This window comes from Micromesistius poutassou, assembly GCF_964030765.1.
Source record: "Micromesistius poutassou genome assembly, chromosome: 1".
Classification (NCBI taxonomy): domain Eukaryota; kingdom Metazoa; phylum Chordata; class Actinopteri; order Gadiformes; family Gadidae; genus Micromesistius; species Micromesistius poutassou.
The window spans coordinates 10,234,795-10,253,096 of NC_140271.1; the positions used below are offsets into that span (position 1 = coordinate 10,234,795).

General features: G+C 45.0%; 3 protein-coding genes across 3 annotated transcripts; all 3 read right to left on the reverse strand.

Annotated features, from left to right (window-relative positions):
• Positions 1 to 1,229: 1,229 nt before the first annotated feature.
• On the reverse strand, positions 1,230 to 4,856 carry prrg2 (proline rich Gla (G-carboxyglutamic acid) 2; the record flags this gene model as incomplete). Its single annotated transcript, XM_084488736.1, has 7 exons — positions 1,230 to 1,269; positions 1,415 to 1,552; positions 2,011 to 2,137; positions 2,708 to 2,741; positions 3,413 to 3,576; positions 4,133 to 4,226; positions 4,845 to 4,856. 7 exons carry the CDS (start codon positions 4,854 to 4,856, stop codon positions 1,230 to 1,232), a joined length of 609 nt encoding a protein of 202 aa, XP_084344862.1.
• Positions 4,857 to 5,219: 363 nt separating this feature from the next.
• rras (RAS related) lies at positions 5,220 to 13,747 on the reverse strand. Its single transcript, XM_084467039.1, has 6 exons — positions 12,902 to 13,747; positions 12,620 to 12,707; positions 10,865 to 10,967; positions 9,782 to 9,890; positions 6,895 to 7,013; positions 5,220 to 6,701 (listed from the first exon to the last, which is right to left on the reverse strand). The coding sequence occupies exons 1-6, from the start codon at positions 12,986 to 12,988 to the stop codon at positions 6,614 to 6,616; spliced, it is 594 nt and encodes a 197-aa protein (XP_084323165.1). The 5' UTR covers positions 12,989 to 13,747; the 3' UTR covers positions 5,220 to 6,613.
• A 739-nt stretch (positions 13,748 to 14,486) lies between these two features.
• LOC311367481 (uncharacterized protein) lies at positions 14,487 to 18,034 on the reverse strand. The gene is made up of 5 exons (XM_084486320.1): positions 17,804 to 18,034; positions 17,436 to 17,536; positions 17,143 to 17,302; positions 16,613 to 16,736; positions 14,487 to 16,168 (listed from the first exon to the last, which is right to left on the reverse strand). Exons 2-5 carry the CDS (start codon positions 17,526 to 17,528, stop codon positions 15,010 to 15,012), a joined length of 1,536 nt encoding a protein of 511 aa, XP_084342446.1. The 5' UTR covers positions 17,529 to 17,536; positions 17,804 to 18,034; the 3' UTR covers positions 14,487 to 15,009.
• Positions 18,035 to 18,302: the final 268 nt, after the last annotated feature.

Sequence of the window (18,302 nt, forward strand, 5' to 3'; positions counted from 1 at the left end):
CTTGGGCGACGAGACTGGCCTGGAATATTCTGTACAAAGAAAAAAACTAAAAACGCAAAATGTTTTTTTCATTAATGACAACGGCGCATGTTTAATAAGGGGCCAGCAGTGAACATATTGGATTTGTCATGTGTGACACAAGTTTCAGTGGTACGACCATGTTCCGCGTTGGGTGTGCAGCCTGATGTGAGGACAACACGGAGGCCCTGTAGTAGAGCTATTTTCGGTCATTTTGTTCAGAAGACGCCATTTTTAAGAACGAATGACTGGGCTGGCTGGCTCGCGCGTTTGCACACTCCCTCCCTTCCTACGATTCTCTTCACCCAGTGTGTGTACACACACACACACACACACACACACACACACACACACACACACACACACACACACACACACACACACACACACACACACACACACACACACACACACACACACACACACACACACACACACACACACACTGCAGATACGGCTTTTGGAGTCTGGTACAGACATTGTAGTAATGTAACCGTCGTAGGGCGATGGAAACTGGCTAATATATATATATATATATTAAATACGGTTTTAAGATTTTTTTATTGTTAAGAATACAGAATGTTGAACAACTAGTTAGACCAAGCTTAATGATATAGCTTATATTGCTTTTTGTAGGCTCCATAATCTTTCTTAGAAATACGCAATACCACTTATATACGGATGCAGGCTAATAATTCATGTTATTTTGCCCATTTTAAATCTAAAAGGCAACACCCTCTGTCTATAACATTATGGTGTACATTGCATCATTGGCGATGTGCAGCTTAATAGGCTAACAAATATGTTGTTCGCCACAATATGCCTATTTACATTTATTTTTGTGAAAACAAAACGATCTTCATTTAAAAAGTGGTATTCAACATGTGTAAAAGTAGCCCAACAAAGCTTGTGAACATAGTTTATTCACCTCTTAAAAATGTCACTTTATTCTTCTATTTTTAAAGAAACCTTCACATTCACTAAAAGCATAAACTTAAAAAGAAGTAAATACCCTCAAACCAAGTAAAACGTAATCTGCAGCCAAGGACACGATCATATCTAAAATGCAGACCATTTGCAAACAACCGGAATCTGAAAATGAATTAGACTGTATCACAATATTTTTGGATCAATATATGTAACAAAATCGGTGTAAAAATCGCCTTACAGTACTTCCAAACCATAAAGACGAAAACAGGCTGTGCATTTATTCAGCTTTCCGCTGGATCGGGAGGTTCGGATGGCGCCCCCCTGTGGACAACAAGAAGAAAATAAAAAAATATGTATTTCTATACAGTGAACAGCTCTCTCGAGTCCTGCATTGCAAATATACCTGCCGCTACGGTTTCTCTAAAAGATGACGCCCCCGCACCAGGGGGGTGTGGCGTATACATACCCAGAGTAGGGTGGGGGAGGAGCGTCGTGCTGTCCACTTCGGTTCAGAGCCTCCCTGTAGGACGGCAGGCCTGGGAGCACAGTGAGAGGGGTCATCTCTGGGGCTGGACGCCCATCCACAGCTAATCTCACAGGAGAGCTGGACCAGGAGGACATGATGCTGCATTAGAGTAATCCTATTGCATTTCACTAAATAACAGCTGGCTTGGTGGCTCACCCTGGTTCAATTCCAGCCTGCAGGCTTTCACTACGTGTCGTTGCTGTCAATCCTCACTGTACTGTTCTATAAAGTAAAAAAATCTGCCTAAAACATATCCTTAAAAAATTGTGTACTATGTTGATAACCTCTAAATGACTAGAGAACACAATGTAATGCTGACATGTCTGCTTCTTTAACGTGCATGTTTTAGCTCAATGATAACTAAATTTGCAAAAAAGACGATCATTTCTGCCCCCAATCTTTCCAACTTTAACCCTCCACTAAAGAGACACACATAGCTAACCTGTAACCCATCCACCCCTATCCCCACCATCCCAACGTTGAGACTGCACAAGGCTGCGGGGTGTAGCGCCCCTCGTGTGGATGAAACGACATACTTGCCCGACCTCCTCCCGGCCTTGTTGCGGGACTTGTAGCAGTAGAGCACCATCACGGCGATGATGACGCCCGACACCAGGATGGCTATGATCCCCGCCACCAGGGCCGCCACGTCCACCGGGGGGGCTGGAAGCAGCGTTCATCACACTTAGCTTGAGCCACTTATGGTGGCGCCAGGACCATCTCTCTCCCCCCGCTGAACCACCACACTGGCATGTGCCAACCATGCACATTACGCCGCGGGGCAGCACAGTGCCAAGCGGCAGGGCCCGTTCACACCACGGTGATCAGGCTCTGAACCACAGCGTTGTATCTCAGCAAGGTTAAAAGGGGAAACCGAATTGACACAGGACCATATAAGGGCTGGCCTCCCAATTCTGGCCTCCTTTAAAAACAGGACATTTTCTTTTCTTTTAATTGACCCATCACTATCTTCGTGCTGTCTGTGTTATTGTCTTAATGCATGGTCAAGCACCTTGAGATTGTCCAAAGCGATGACAGGTGCTTGACAACTTAAATGTATAATTATTATTTTTAGAGTCAGTATTAGGTAAACAACTTTGAGGTAGATGTGAGATAAAAACAAAATACAGTTATTGAATATATACATAAACGTCTAATTTGTGTGTCGGATGTTTTAATTTTAACCGTTAAATCCTATGCAAAGGGCCTTCCAGAATAGAAGTAAAGAGTTACCTTGATCGCTTACATATGTATTCCAGAAGAGGCTCTAGAAAATGGAAGCATAAGAAGATTTAATGAAATAGCTCTGTTTGGAAAAAAACGTTTAGGTGAACCTTACACACACACACACACACACACACACACACACACACACACACACACACACACACACACACACACACACACACACACACACACACACACACACACACACACACACACACACACACACACACACACACACACCCACCCCTCCTCCCCCCCCCCTCTCTTGGTGAAATATTTGCTACTCACATCTGGCATCAATTGGAGAGGGCTCTCGCCTTTTTTTATGTAGTGTAAATGGTAAAACAGTTTGTTTTCTAAGCTTCCTTTTTCCCCCCTTTACTGTTAATAACAATAGTGTGTTAACAACAGATTAAGTCAAACTGATTCCTATGTCCAAACAAAACAAAAAATATGCATTGTATATTTAAAGACTCTTAGACTGTTGGTCCAGAGGAATTCTATCAGGGCCTGAATCAGATTTCTTCAGCTGTTCCGTCTATTCTTCAGCTACCACATCAGAAAACAAATTCAGAAATGTTCAATGAATTTTTGGTGTTAGATTTTTCTATAAACAAACAAACAAAGAAACCAGCCAGCCAGCCAGCCAGCCAGCCAGCCAGCGTGTGTGTGTGTGCGTGTGTGGTACTATTCAGTGGCGCGTTAGCTTACCGTCTGATCATCGTCCTCAAACACCTCTCGGGCCTCCTCAAAGCTGCAGGTCTCCTCGAGGCACTCGCGCTCCAGGTCGTCCGAGCGGACCAGCTCAAAGTCCCAGCTGTTGTAGAGCAGCGAGCGCGACAAGAAGGACGCCGCAGGCCTCTCCCCCAGGAACACTGGGGCAGTCACAACCACAGGGTTGAATCAGCACAGAGATTGAAGAATGCTGGGCTAGCTCAGTGCAGGTTGTGTATCACATCAACCATTGGGGCAGAGGAGCCAAACGATCATAGGGTGGGAATCATGTGCCAATAAAATGTATTAATTTAATAATTGTAATCAATCAATTAATTGTGCAGACACAACATATATGCAGCTTGATGCATCAGCAATTTTGGTTCAATATTTGGTTAATGGATCATTATGAAATGCCTTAGTTTCTCTTGGTTGCTTGGAAGCACTTTTAAGACATCACGTTGGAGTTCAGTCCATTTTGATGGGCATTTTCTATTTTCTATGACATTTTATCGACTTAAGGATGAATAAAAATAAAAAGATTGGCAGATTAATGGGCTGTGAAAATAATCATTAGTTGCACCCCTAGAAACTATTCCCAGACCTGTTATAAAGATGGATAAAACCAGCACAAAACAGAACCACATCTGTTTGGTGCCTAAAGGCAAAGGATGAGTGGCAAACAAGGGGATTAAGTTTTCTCTAGTTTTCTCTTACCTTCATTATTGTTGTGGATCACTCTTGCTGAAACAAGATGGAGCACCAATACTAGACCGAAAAAGATCTCTGCAAAGGCGGGCATTTTCAATAGCTAAGGAAAAATAAAGAAATAGCCATCTTATTATTTGATACTGAAATTACATTTAGCAAGAGAGACTATACTCGTGCCATTTCACATCTGATGGGTTACCCTCGTCAAAAACAATGACTTCGGTGTATCGCTGTATTCTGTGATTTGTCACCATCTAGTGTTAGATTACGTTTGGTTGGTATCCCAACGATTATGTATCATCATGTAACCAGAATATGAATATACGAATATGGGATGTCGTACAATCTAGTGCGTAGATCATATATACGCACTAGATACGTAACTACTCAAGTTTACATTCAGGGCACGGATCAGTCCGTTTCATATTTTCAAAAAGGCAGTAGGCTACAGACGCTTCCAGCTTACCTGACTGGTGTTTGCTTTGAGGGTTGAAAGAATAATAAAAAATAAAAAAAACTATTTGTATGAAATCTTCGTTGGTTTCAGACTCGCCCGCGCGACATAATGCAGGGCAAACCAAAAGGTTTGCTATCGATTTAAAATGATAGATTTCCTTGCGTTTGAGACGGATCTCAAAAAGTGTCTCCTGTTCACCTGTTTTCCTATAAACACCATCTCCAGCTTAACGTCACACCACATACCTGTTTGGCAACATACCTCCCTGCTCATGCTGCTGGCTTCCTAACCACAGCTAATCAGATGGTTCTACACGAAATGATCATAGAGCGAGGGAAAAACAAACCGAACGGATCGTGGGGCTTTCCTCTCGTCACATTGGCTAGCAGAAAAGTTTGTTTCTCAGCCTCTATTGGTAATTAGGGAAGGGGTGGGCTGATAGAAATTGGAGGGCCATTTTAATGAGGTCGTTTAATTGAAGAGGACTGGATTTCAGTGGCGGATTGGGTGATGATTTGGAGACTTCAAACTATTCATTCATTCAACTATTCATCGAAATTAATTAAATGTGATTATACATAAACAATATATAAAGAATTTAAGATAGCAACAGTGACAAAGAACGTACGGCACTGGTAAGAGTAAATCGTTTAATTGCATACAAAACTTCTTTGGTGTTTTTTTTATTAGGTACAAAATTGCTTGCGTGAACTGCTGATCGCAAGCTAGATAGACAATGAAGTGTCGAGTCGAAAAACGAATAATAAAACATGTAGGAAAAAAAACAGGAATGCATAACCAGATAAATGCACAAAATGGAATACACACCTAATCATTGTATCATTAAATGTTTGGAATAATCTTAAAAAAAAATACTAAGTTAAATTCCATTTAAATTAAACAATGATAACGTTTTTTATGAAACCCTGGTGCTGTAGAGTATGAAATGTAAAGCTGATGACATTGAACTAACTACAATGGCTAACATTGCACCTTTGGCGGCAGGTAGGAATTCTTTGTTCTCCTAGTCCATGCTCTACCTGTATTTGCTCCCCCCCCCAGCACCTTTCCCTGTGGGAGCCTCATTAACAATTATTTTCGAGCAAGGGTAGGGAAGCCTTCTCTAATATCTCTTAGGATCGATGTGCGACTGGTGGGTAGACGTAAGCTCGCCCTAAGCAGACTACGAGACTGGGACACACAGCCTGAAGCTCAGCCCGAATATAACAACAATTATAAGGCATTTTAGTGTTTTATAAGGTGGCCTGCTAGACCGTAGCTAAAATCTTGTCAAAAAACACAAGTTACATGTTCATGATCCTTGTGCCTTTTAAAAATCAACAAACAAAATGAAAATAGTACCAGTGTTTGAAAAAAACAAAAACATCTGCAGTCATCCTTCCGGTCTGCTTCTTTTTAAAGCAAAACAACACTTAAAGATTAAAATCACACTTAAAGCTGTAAGACTAATTTGATCCACTGTCATTGGATGGAAATGCAAGACCCATTGTTTATCCTTTGCTAAGCCTATCTTAAAACACTGTTCAACCTCAACCGGCATTCATAGAGGCTGAATCCAATCACGCCCGCCACCAAACCTCCATGGTTGGCAGCGAGGAGGTTGGATTTACACCTCTGCCCCCCCCCTTAATTCTTTTAACTAATAATTTCCCTTGCACATGAAATGACAGAACCACAGTTAATATACAACAAAAATTATATATAAAATAAAAAATGCTTCTAGCAACAAAGTGCGAATGAAACCATCTTAAATTGGGAAAAAATTGATTTGTTCTTTGCCAAGATGCGGCTGCCCCCCCCCCCTCCCACATACACACACACACACTCCTCCCTCCAAGGCCACTAGCACTCATGCACAGACGAAAATGCTGCAGCTCCCAGTCCATACACTCGCTTTTCTGTTCTTCCCCCGCTCCATCAGACAAAAGTGTCGAGGCGAGGGGGGCTTTTGGTCTCCATGGCAACAACGGCGTGATGGAAGAGCCGGGAGAAGCAGGCGCAGGCCCCGGCTAGAGGAGGGTGCAGGGGCAGCCTCCACCCTTCTGCTTGCCTGTGTGGCTGGCAGGGATGGGGGGGCTCTCCGTCTCCTGAAATTTCCTGTGAAAGACAAGAGAGGCACAAGGGAATGTGTGAGTGAGTGCATTAGTGAGTGAGTAAGTGAGTGTGAGTGAGTGAGTGAGTGAGTGAGTGAGTGAGTGAGTGAGTGAGTGAGTGAGTGAGTGAGTGAGTGAGTGAGTGAGTGCGTTGTGCGTGCGTGAGTGAGTCAGTGCGTCATGCGTGAGTGAGTCACCTTATAGCCCGCACCACCTCCAGGAAGGCCTCGTCCACGTTGTAGCGGTTCTTGGCTGACGCCTCCATGTAGTGGATCCTGTGCTCTCTGGCGAAGCCCTGAGACTCGTCCCTCGAGATCTTCAAGAAAGAAAGAAAACAATTAGGAAAAAAAGAAAGAAAAAAAAAAGAACCAAGGACTGGGTTTTCCTCCCATACCAGCTGATTGTATGTTTGAGCCCCGGGCCTACAGCCTACCGCCCAGCTTGGAGCACCTCTTTCAGTTATAGTGGCCCTCCGAACAAGCACTGAGCCAGAGAGGTAAAATAAACACTACGGAATGTAATCAGCCTGTACAGACATCATAAATGTTGAACGTTTGTGGTGTTTGACATGACGAAAAAATTCCATTATTTTTTGTTACTGAAAATAAGACATTGAAATCAAGTAGAAAAAATGACTATCCATTTATTGCAAATGGATTAAAATTTTGCTGTTCACACTAGTAGTGACCATTGTTCAAATGAAAATCAGAATGCATTCTGGGATACTTCTGCCCCATTCACTCCGTTGCTATGGCTATTGAGGGCCAAGACAGCACTACCACTACACGTACTGTAGAATTGCACACACACACACACACGAAAATGTAAAAAGAAACCCAAAAATAGCTTGGTTTGCTACTAAGTGTGGGTCAGCTGTCTGCAATTCTGTGTGAGTAATCCAACACAATCAGAACAGCGCACACATACACACACGTCACATTTTCCCCATGAACCAACTCCCACTCCAGATCCAGAGTCGAGCCTGCTAATCTAGATGACTCAGTGTTCGGAGGGTCCTTTATAGACAGCATGCAGACCCACACTGAGGGGTCCTTTATGGCGCATTTCCACCGGAGGGTGCGGGTCGGTTCAGTATGCAAAGGTGTGGCACGGTTCGCATTTCCACCGCCAAAAGTGGGCGTGATCCGGACTGAGCCATACTCGTCTCGCAGTACTCCTCCGTTGGGGTACTGAGAGCCTGACAGGGTGCCGGCAAGTTCGAGCTACACACGCCGTCCGTTGATTGGTCGACAGAATCGTCACTTCCGTGCGACAATAGATAATAACAAACAAACACATTACCCGCAAGATATTTCTGGACAACGGCAAAAGATTAGTTTATTGAAGAAAATGCCAAGCCAAAGTTTGCCGTCCTTCTTGGACGTCCTACATTGTTGCTCTTTGTTCATCCTGCGCATTCTTCTTTTTCCTTGGATATATGTGCAGGCTACACTGTGTCGGCCTGCTATAAGATCACAATGCTTACGTAGCGGCCGCGGCTATCGCCATCCGGCTTAAACCCTGCCCTACCATAAGGGTACTGTCGGCGGTGGAAACGCGAGCCGTAACTGAGCTGGGCTATACCGCACCCTCACTACTGGGCTGAGGCGTGCCCGCCGGTGGAAATGCGCCATTACAGTCCCTGGTCATCTCCATTATCTTCATCACTTTGGGGAGATCACGACTCAATACAACCACGGCTCCTATTAGCACTCGATGCTAACAAGCTTTGAGTGCATTGAATGCTAACAAGCCAGCCTCTACCGACAACATAGAGGATCCTCATCAACTATCCAGAAAATATTGTTAACTGCTGGGACTAAAGTAATGTTGATCTTATTTGCCGACAACAACAAAAAACCAGTTCCACAACACTATTGGGGAGGACCTATCACCTAACCTCCACACCGAAACCTCAAACTCAGCCAGGCATTAGCTGTGGCGGCATGTTCCTCAGGAGGTAGAGCAGGTAAGTTGGCAACATAAGACAACCTCACCCTGACATCCCCATCTGTTTGTGAATGTGTGTATGAATGGGTGAATGTTGGGCAATATTGTACAGCACTTTGAGTTGCCAATGGTTAGAAAAGCGCTATATAAATACCATTTAAGTTACATTAAAATGTAATCAAAAGGGTCCCACAGAGTACGCTACTGCCCTGCGATGGCACAGTACACACACACACACCGAGATAGGTCAGCAGTTGCTAGCAGATAGGAAGAAGCACGTAAACACAGTGCTGCAACAGAGCTTCAAAAAGCACTTCTATTATTTTCACACCTCTCTCAAATAGTCAGTAAATGTGGTTTCACAGCTGCAGGCTATTGCGGCAATTCCTTGTTTGACTCGGACTCGACTCATTAGTCATCACTTGTGTATGCATTGTGCACAAACACACAAGCTCTGTTTAATAACACTCATTTCACACAGCCTCCCACGGGGAAAGATGCGCATGTGATAGATAGGCACACCCCAATCTACTTGGGCATGATCAAGAAGCCTCTGTGCAAGAATGTGTGCAACCCGCATTTTATTTGCTATTGTGGTTTCCATAGCTAATGATTACAACACTTCCTTTGAAATTACTCATGTCTGAAATTCCTATGAAACATTGAGCGCACTCCTCCAACACCAGAGGGGTGGAAACACCCTGGCCAACTTTAGCACCTGTACTGTTTCCTGCACTGTGGGGGCTTTGAAGGGAGCCCTAGGCTACGCACCTCGTACCCTTACCTTGTTCAACAAAACAGTTAAAGTGATGTGATATTATGCCACCAGGTGTGAGTGTGATTAGCCATTACAAGCCCTTTGAAAATCTGCCTTTCCCTGTGCGTTAGTGACATCACAACTGGGAGTGTCTGTCAGTCTACCAGCCTACCCAGTGGACTGTAGCTAACAATGCTTATCTACCCAGCATACATCTAGGTGGACACGCCCACTTGTGATGTCACTAAAACACAGGAAAAGGCAGAATTTCAAACGGCTTGTAACGGCTAACCACACTCACACCTGGTGGCATTATATCACCCCTTTAAACAAACAAACAAACAAACAACCAAAAACATGCTAGCGGGCCCCCTCACCGCTCTCTGCTGGTCCAAGTCGGCCTTGTTTCCAACCAGCACCATGGGGAAGTCATCACGGTCCTTGACCCGCAGAATCTGGGTGTGGAACTTCTGGATCTCATTGTAACTAGAGACAGGAGAGAAGAGAAGGAAAATAGTTACAGAGAAAGAGAGGGAGTTTGAGACAGTGAGAAAGAGAGGGAGGGAGAGGGAGGGAAATAGAGAGAGAGAGAAGTTGCGCAGAGACTGTTAACACAAGGCTGAGCAACTGCCGGCAAGTGCCGGGCTGCTGGTCTTCGGCGGGGGCCTAACAACCCTGCTGTTTACACTGTGATGGGGGAAGAATGTGACATATGCACTGGCGTCACACAGTGAAAATAAGTGACACGTTTGGGGAAGATGGAGGAGGAGCGATTCATCAGTGCAACAAACTAATTTGACTACTAGTGACAAACTATGATACAAGACTTCTGCATCGCCGTTTGTACTCACTACACCGAAACGTGATCCCTTCCTCATAGCACCTTATATTAGACTTTTAAAAAAGGAACCACGATTATTGTAAATGTTTGACCTGTTAGTATTGACCAGCTGGGGTCTGACAGGTTCAACGTTACCAATTTCCCTCATCAGGATGTGATAAACATGACTATTTATGATTTATAAAGTAAGTTTGAAACAAACAGATTAACATTTACATTTAGGGCATTTAGCAGATGCTTTTATCCAAAGCGACTTACAATAATTACATTTGTTAGAAGAAAGAGAAACAACAATATATTGCGGTCGGTACAGTTGTTAGTGCTTAGCACTAACAACTGTACCGACTGCAATATATTGTTGTTTCTCTTTCTCTTTAACCCATTCCCTGTATAAAACAAAGATAGCTAGGATAAGATGCTAAACAATGCTAAGGACTATTTTTAAGTGCAAGGATCTACAACATACAATAAGTATGTACATTAAGTGCCAGGACGTACAAAATACAATAAGTGCATAAGAGGGGTGTTGGGGGGTAAGGGGAGGCTATGCAGAGTCTAGGTGAACTCCAAACAAGTGAAGAACAAATGACATCTCACACAACACACTCTGCAACATTACCTGCCACGGTCATTGAGGGCGAACACCAGAAGAAATCCTTCTCCTGATCGCATGTACTGCTCCCTCATGGCCCCGAACTCTTCCTGGCCGGCTGTGTCCAGAACTGGGAAAGACACAAGAGTTCCTTAAGCAGTGTCTCCTGCAAGCTCTACAAATCAACCATGAATCGGTAGCACACACCGCAGCTAATGCCTGTATGTATTATTAATGTATTTATAAATTGATATCCGATGTAAAACATATGCAGGACAGGACAATCTATTATTAAACAGATGTTAAAACGGGTGAAGCCACACCCATTTTAACACTTGAAGGCTATAAAAGAAGGATCAAACAGACGGGATATTTCAGTCTCTGTGGCAGCCATTTAAAAAGAATGGGGAACATGTAGGTGGCATATGTGATGTGTGAGTTCCGATATACTTGAAAAACTGAAATAAAAGTAGCTGTCACCGAGGCTTGCCACCGAAAATAAGTTGTGGGCTTTTAAGTTTTCATCGCCGCAAGTCAACATGGCTAGCATCAGTTTGTCACAATGTGTGTTTAACCGTGTAGGGATCATTTATCTAGACTATAAAGCTGGATATCACCAATAAATCGATCACTTTATTTCATCACTAGACAATATCACTCAATAATTACCGACAACATTGTTGTTTCCCAATCTTGGTGCTTATTCTGCTCTACTACCCTTTTTTAAACCTCTTCAGTTCGAGCAGAGCAATGTCACTTACATTTTATGAGCAGAATGTAAGCAGGGTAGAATGATATTTTGTAGTTTTAAGATCTGTATCAAGGCCAGACTTCCCTCAACTCTTTATAATATAATTTTTACGCATAAGGCCAAGTTTTCCGGACAGAGGGGTCACTTGTATTTGCAGATCACATTTCTGCCGGCACATCCTGGGGTATTTTGGCTTGTTCCAATCCATCTTGGATTCTCAGGGAGAGTGGATATTCAGCTGAGCTCATTTTACTAGTTTATTTGTCATGTTAAACCAAAATCGTTTTCAACATACAATGTTTGAAAAACGTAAAACACATATAGAGAGTTTCTGTGTTTCAGTTCCATTATGTTGTGTTTCATTTCCATTATAACCCAGTGACTCAAAAAATATGTCTTTAAATCGTTCTAAAAAATAACCTAAGACAGGTGTGTGTTTCCATAGATCTGTTAAACAAATACATGAATCAGTCAGGCCCTATTCTGATTTATGGAGGGGGGGGGGGGAAAGAAAACCTAGAAGCAACCCTTGATCGTATGGTATACAAGAAGAATGACATGCTTTCTCTAACATAATTACAGCTGGCACCATTGGAGGCACAGACAACGCAACCCATTAAAGTTGCCTTCCCCCTCCCAGCCACACATATCTTTGATGGCATGACGGCAGTGACGGAAAAAGTTATTCCCCTATAAAAAGGGGCTTCACCTTTTGCTTACAGCATAGAAGAAGACGAGTGCAAGTCGTAACACGGCGCTGAATCACCTTCCTTGCGGTATGACTTCGCAAACGGGCGGACTCACTTTAGAGACTACACGGCGAGCGAAGGGTGCGACCATCTGTTGGACATTTCCATTGGGTTCCAATCCATGTTATAAATCACCTCATCGCGACTCATCTGCCCATGTTATAGCCATTTGTCTTTGCATTGTATGCTATTGGATATGTAACGCAACCAAGCACCGAAACACGACGTGATACATATAGGCCAACCCTGTGGAAACATTTGAACGATAGGGTGGCTACTCACTGTCCAGTCTCGTCTCCTTTCCATCCACGGTGCATATTTTGGTGTAGGAGTCTTCGATGGTGGGGTCGTAGTCGGACACGAAGTAGGACTGGGGAGTGAAATCACCACGGTGGGGTTAAACAATACATTCGCCGCTTACAACATAGGCATAGCAAAACTGGTTATTTTAAAAAGATCAGTCGTGGCCTTCAATGAAAATGGACGTTCGGATCTTAAATGTTGACCACAACTGCAGAACAGTGTACCCTATCCCCTTATAACACGAACCACACACACACTCACCTGGATGAACTGGATGGTCAGGGCGCTCTTGCCCACTCCGCCTCCCCCGACGACCACCAACTTAAACCTCTCCTCGTCGTTAGACATAGCGGCTATGGATCCAGTGGTTGTGTGTGCGTGTGTGATAGGACTGGTGGGCTATAAGTTACTGGACTGGGTGTCCCAACTATAACGAACTAAATGCAGAGTTTATAGCAGACATACAAAGGGCTTACGCCTTTTCGTGGGACCAAAGGCGAAGTGGTATGAATTCTGCACAAGGCCGAAACATGGGCGTCTATTCTTTTTTTATTTCGAAAAACTATCCAACGGTCATGGAGGCTTTAATTACTTATTGTTTTTTATCTTGGTATAAAAAAATCTGCCACGTCCGGGGCATACATGTTCCTTTCCAGATCGTCAATGTAACGTGAATATTCCTCTTTTTACCAGTCTCTCTTTCAATCGATTCACATCTGCAGCGAATATAAACGATGGAAGTCTTCCGTCCAGGAACTGCGACTCCACGATCGATCTTTTGTCCAGGGGAAAAAAGCGCCTTCGACACTCGCCTTGGATAAACCTGTCCGAGAGTGGGCCAACTTCAACACTGTTACTAACAAAAAATAACTCCGACGCTAAAGTTATGCAGTCGAACCCGATCCAAGGTTGGTCTCTTTCTCAAAGGGCTCGGTTTGAACAGTCTCTCCTGAGCATGCGTGTGCGCGCTGCTCTTTCGTGTACTCCGATTTTCCCTCAAGATTTTCCTCGACCGATGTTCCTTCTTTTTCTTTGCCCCAAGGCAACTTTTTAGTAAACTTTTTTTTCTCCCCCAGTCAAAGGTTTGACCAAATCTTCGTGCGTATGTGTGCGCTGCGTATGGGCGAGGGGCGTGTCTACGAGGGGCGTGTCCAGCAGCAGGCGGCTCCAGGGCTCCGCCCCCGTCTCCTCTGATCATTTCTCATGCAGCCCCTTCTAAGGAAAAAAAAAAGGCATACGATTTTGATCTGAATCCATTGGGTTGATTATGTATTTCTAGTTGTTAATGTCGTTTTCAATTGCTATGCCCGACAATACGATAGGTCGTTAAAAGCATTGAAGACTATTAGGTGGATTCGAGATGCTATGTAACACTTTTCTGTCAATTTCCTTATTTGGCAATGAAAAGTTGTCATTGCTTGGCATTCGACTGCAGTAGGTCAGGTCTGTCCCGTGTCGCCTAACCGTTTATAAGCCTAGTTGTTCAATGGTATGAGACTAATATGTGTCTGAGTGGTTATTGGTTCTTCTAATCTAAGGTTTCATCCTGTTAAATGTGCTACCTGGTCCATTTTTCATGAGGTCCATTCTCTTTACCGGATATGAGTCACTAAACCCCGCCCAGAAGTGACGAGTGGGTGACTTTTTGAAGGCCGAAAAGTAACTTGTTATATTTTCCGTTTGAAAACTGAGAGGGTAGAACGTTAAACGTATGCAGTATATATTGTGTGATCATTTGTTTGAAGAACGATACAGAAGATTCAGCACATCTATATGAAACTAGAATTGAGGCAAGTGTCATAAACGCTAGACGACAAAATGCAAGATTAAATTGTAGTTTTTAATGAACACTGTTTTCTTAACAAGCCATAGCGGCAAAATACAGCTCTCAAAATATCGGCATCTTATAAATAACAGGAAACACAAAACACCTGACAACTGTCAGTTAATAAATAGGAAAATAACATAATCAAGCGTGTCCTGGCATTTGGATTCAAGGTAAACCTCCCTCAAATGCACATAGATAGTACCTTCTCAGGTCATTAATAAATAAGACGTCACTGAAAAAAATGGGTGCCTTCCCAGCTCCTTTACCGCAGCAAAATGTCATAAGCAGGGGTATAGTACACACTACACATGCGATATGGTTACCTCAATGGGACACATACGCTGTCATAACTTTAACTGGTGCGCATGCGTACGTTTGTGCATACACACAAACACGCGCACAGGCACATGCACCCACATACATAACACGAGCTCGGCTTTTGGCTGCCTTCTCATAAACATAGACAAAATTCGCTTTAGGATTATCTTTTAAAAAGAGTCTCTTTCTCCGATTCTCCGCCAGTAGAGGGCGCCCTTCTTCATCAGCACCTGTACGGCAGAGCAGCCTGTCCCATTTTAATCTGGGGCCCCAGCAGCACCCCGAGCAGCATTCTCTCCCCCCAGCCCAGCAGCTTGTTGAGGGTCAGGTTGAGTGGGGACAGTGGGCTGTGGTCCTCCACAACATTCTCTTCCGGGCCCAGAGTGGAGGAGGCCTTCTTGTTCTCTGCCGACGGCTGCTGGTCGACTATGACGGTGGTGGAGGCTGTGAGTAGGGGGATGATGGGGATGTGGAGCTGCCTCCTGGCCGCCTCCCCCCTTCTCATCTCCTTTCGGTTGCCTGTCTTCTGACTAGGATTCTGAGCCTGGCTAGGGGAGCAGACGTCTGCGATCTTCCCCTGGGCTCTTTCCCCCAGCGGGGCTGGGCCTTGGGCCGACTTGGTGGTCCTCCTGCAGGAAGGGGAAGCTGAACCCCGCTGCCTCTGGCTTCTGGCCTCGGGTGCAGCCGACTCAACAGCTACCTCTGCAGGCGGGTCGGGGTACTGCGCAGCATTTCCAACACGAGCCGTCTGGCTAGGTGGAACAGAGGCGGTGCCTACCTGCGTCTGGGGGGTGGCTGGGTGTGGCTGGTTGGGTGTGGGTGTGGGTGCGGGGAGGGGAGTGTTCACAGTGGTGGCCAAGGAGAGGGTCAGGCTCCGGCGTTTCTCCAGAAAGGAGGCGTTGCCTGTGGGGAGGTGCAGCAGAGCAGGGGCCCTCGCTGCGGGGGCTGTCGGTTTGCGGCAGGGGCCGGGGCCCGAGGGCTCGCGCAGGGTCAGGACGCTCGGGGTCAGATTGAGCGTGAGGTCCAGAGTCTGGAGCTTCCTGGAGAGCGAGTGTGCCGACACCGCCTCCGACGGATCCTTCTGTGCCTCTCCCCAGCGGAAACATCTCTGCGGGGTTTCCTCCGTGCGGGTGGGGTGGTCCCCTCTGGGGAAGGCCCCCGAGTCACCAGCAGGCAGGACATTGCCCTGGTAGTCCAGGCCGGGGCTGGGGCAGGGCAGGGGGGAGGTGGGGGGGCCGGAGTGGTTGGCGTTGGGAGAGTTGAGGGGCTGGATGATCAGACTTCCGTCCGCGGACTTCTGACGCAGGCTTCCCTGGAAGTGCTGCAGCTGGCCCAGGAAGTTGAAATTGGGGGATATGGACGGCCTTCGCTCCTTCACAAACCTGAACACGGGACAGAATAATAAAAACAACTTTAGTTGGGCCCACAGCGTGCCATGGTTGGTATATTGCAGAGCGGTTTGTCATTTCAGTGTTGGTCTACTATTCACTGAATCCGGTGATTGAAGGACAACACCTGAACAAAAAGATACACACAATGGTGGACTCTATATGGAAATGTACATATTATACATGATGTAGTCATGTGTCCAATCGGGATGCGACTGGAAGACCATACTCATCAATAATGATATTGTCATTATTTAGGATATTTATCATCTTATGGTGGAAATGTACTGGATATAAGTGTATGCATGTATATGCAATGTATGACATTTGTTTGTTACTCTTAAAAATGTGAGAAGGGGGGGCTTGATAAAAGTTGAAGCTTCTATCCCTACCCTTTGGTTACGACCAATAAAAATGCATTCATTCATTCATACTCACCGATAAGCATTGTCTAGGTCCATCCCCATGCTGTACATGATGTAAGCCACAGCCAGGGCTGGGGACCGGGAGATGCCGGCTGCACAGTGGACCAGCACAGCTCCTCCAGAGGACATGGCCCCATCTGTACAGAGACACCCCAGGAAACATGGTCAGCCAGCGGTAGTGCATTTCAACACCAGTGTTTTATCGCCTTTGGTTGTGTGGATATTATTCTTCAGGATATGATTGCAGAAATTATTGGATGTATTATTCTGATTTGTACCTAATGATTTGTACCTAACCTACTACCATAGTAGGTTATGATTATTGTAGCAGTAGACTTGTAGAAGAGCAAGTTATTTACTACTATATAACCCTACAACTATTCTATAGTTGTTTAGGGCAGGTATAGGTAGTTTTGTAGGGTAAGTAGTCAAATCGATAGAAGTTATAAAAAGCAGGCAGACCCCTATATTCACAGGTTATTTAAAGGGCAGGCAGACCACTCTATAGATGGGGCGTTCTGTGTTGCATCATCATGCGCGTACCGATGAAGCGCAGCGCCGCCGGGATCCAGGGCAGCAGGTCGTCCCGCAGAGAGTCGTCGATGGGGATGCGCAAGTACTGCGAGGCTGGCAGGAAGGAGGGCTGCGGACTGCATCGACTCACGCTCAGCACGTAGGAGATCCCCCTGGCACTGAGCGAATCCTGCAAGGATGACAATTGTATTAGGCATCGATTCGATACTAGTTTAAATGCATTTAGATGCACATAGTCGAATATAGACTGTGTGGTGGCATGTAGTCCATGACTACAGACACAATATACGGAATGTGTTTACCTGCGTAACGTCCCGCTCAGCTCCAAGGTAGAGATGCGGCAGAATGAGAGACAGCGGAGGTCGCTCGTGCTCTCCCTCTCTGCAGAACACCATGGCTGGATCTGGCGCAGGTGGAAAACAACTTAGCGTTACTATGCACTCGTGGTTCAACAAGATATGGGAAAAGAAGAGGCATTTAAAACATTACGCATTTTCCCCAAAGTTAAATGTTATTTGAAAATGTAACTATAATGGCAAATTCTGAAAAAATTAAATGGACGGAGAATGTTGTGCAAAGTAGGCTGCAATGCAGCCTGGTATTGCATTCTTGCAAACACCACAGACAATGCAAACGAAAGTGAAGAAAACTGTTTTGGTTTACTACTTACGATTCGATTTATGTTATCCAAAAACTCCTATATGCAAACTTGAAAGCTTCCTCGAATAGCTTTGCGACCAGACAGAATGCTGAAGCTGTTGGAGCAATCACTTCCAGAATCTCAGACAGGGAATATTTCACTTTGGTGGACGAAAAAAAGAACACAATCAACACAGATCTGGCGAGGCACACTCCCTTCCTCTTCCTCTCCGTCCTTGCAAATGTTCCCAACGTTTGTTGTTGTCCAGCTATACCTGCGAGAGGCGAAAAGGATGAGGTAATGCCGTTCAACGCTAAGAATAGCGCTTTAGTAGGTGATGTCATTTTCAGCCAATCACAGGCCACCGCGAGTGCTGACATTGCGCAGGCGCGCACCAGCCCGGTTCGTCCTCATCATCAATTCATCAGAGGAGACCTCTGCATTTTATTGTGATGAATCGTACCTTTTGATTGAGCACTATCCCCCCCACAGGCGCCATTGTAGCGGGCTAGTCAAAAGAGCATTCAAC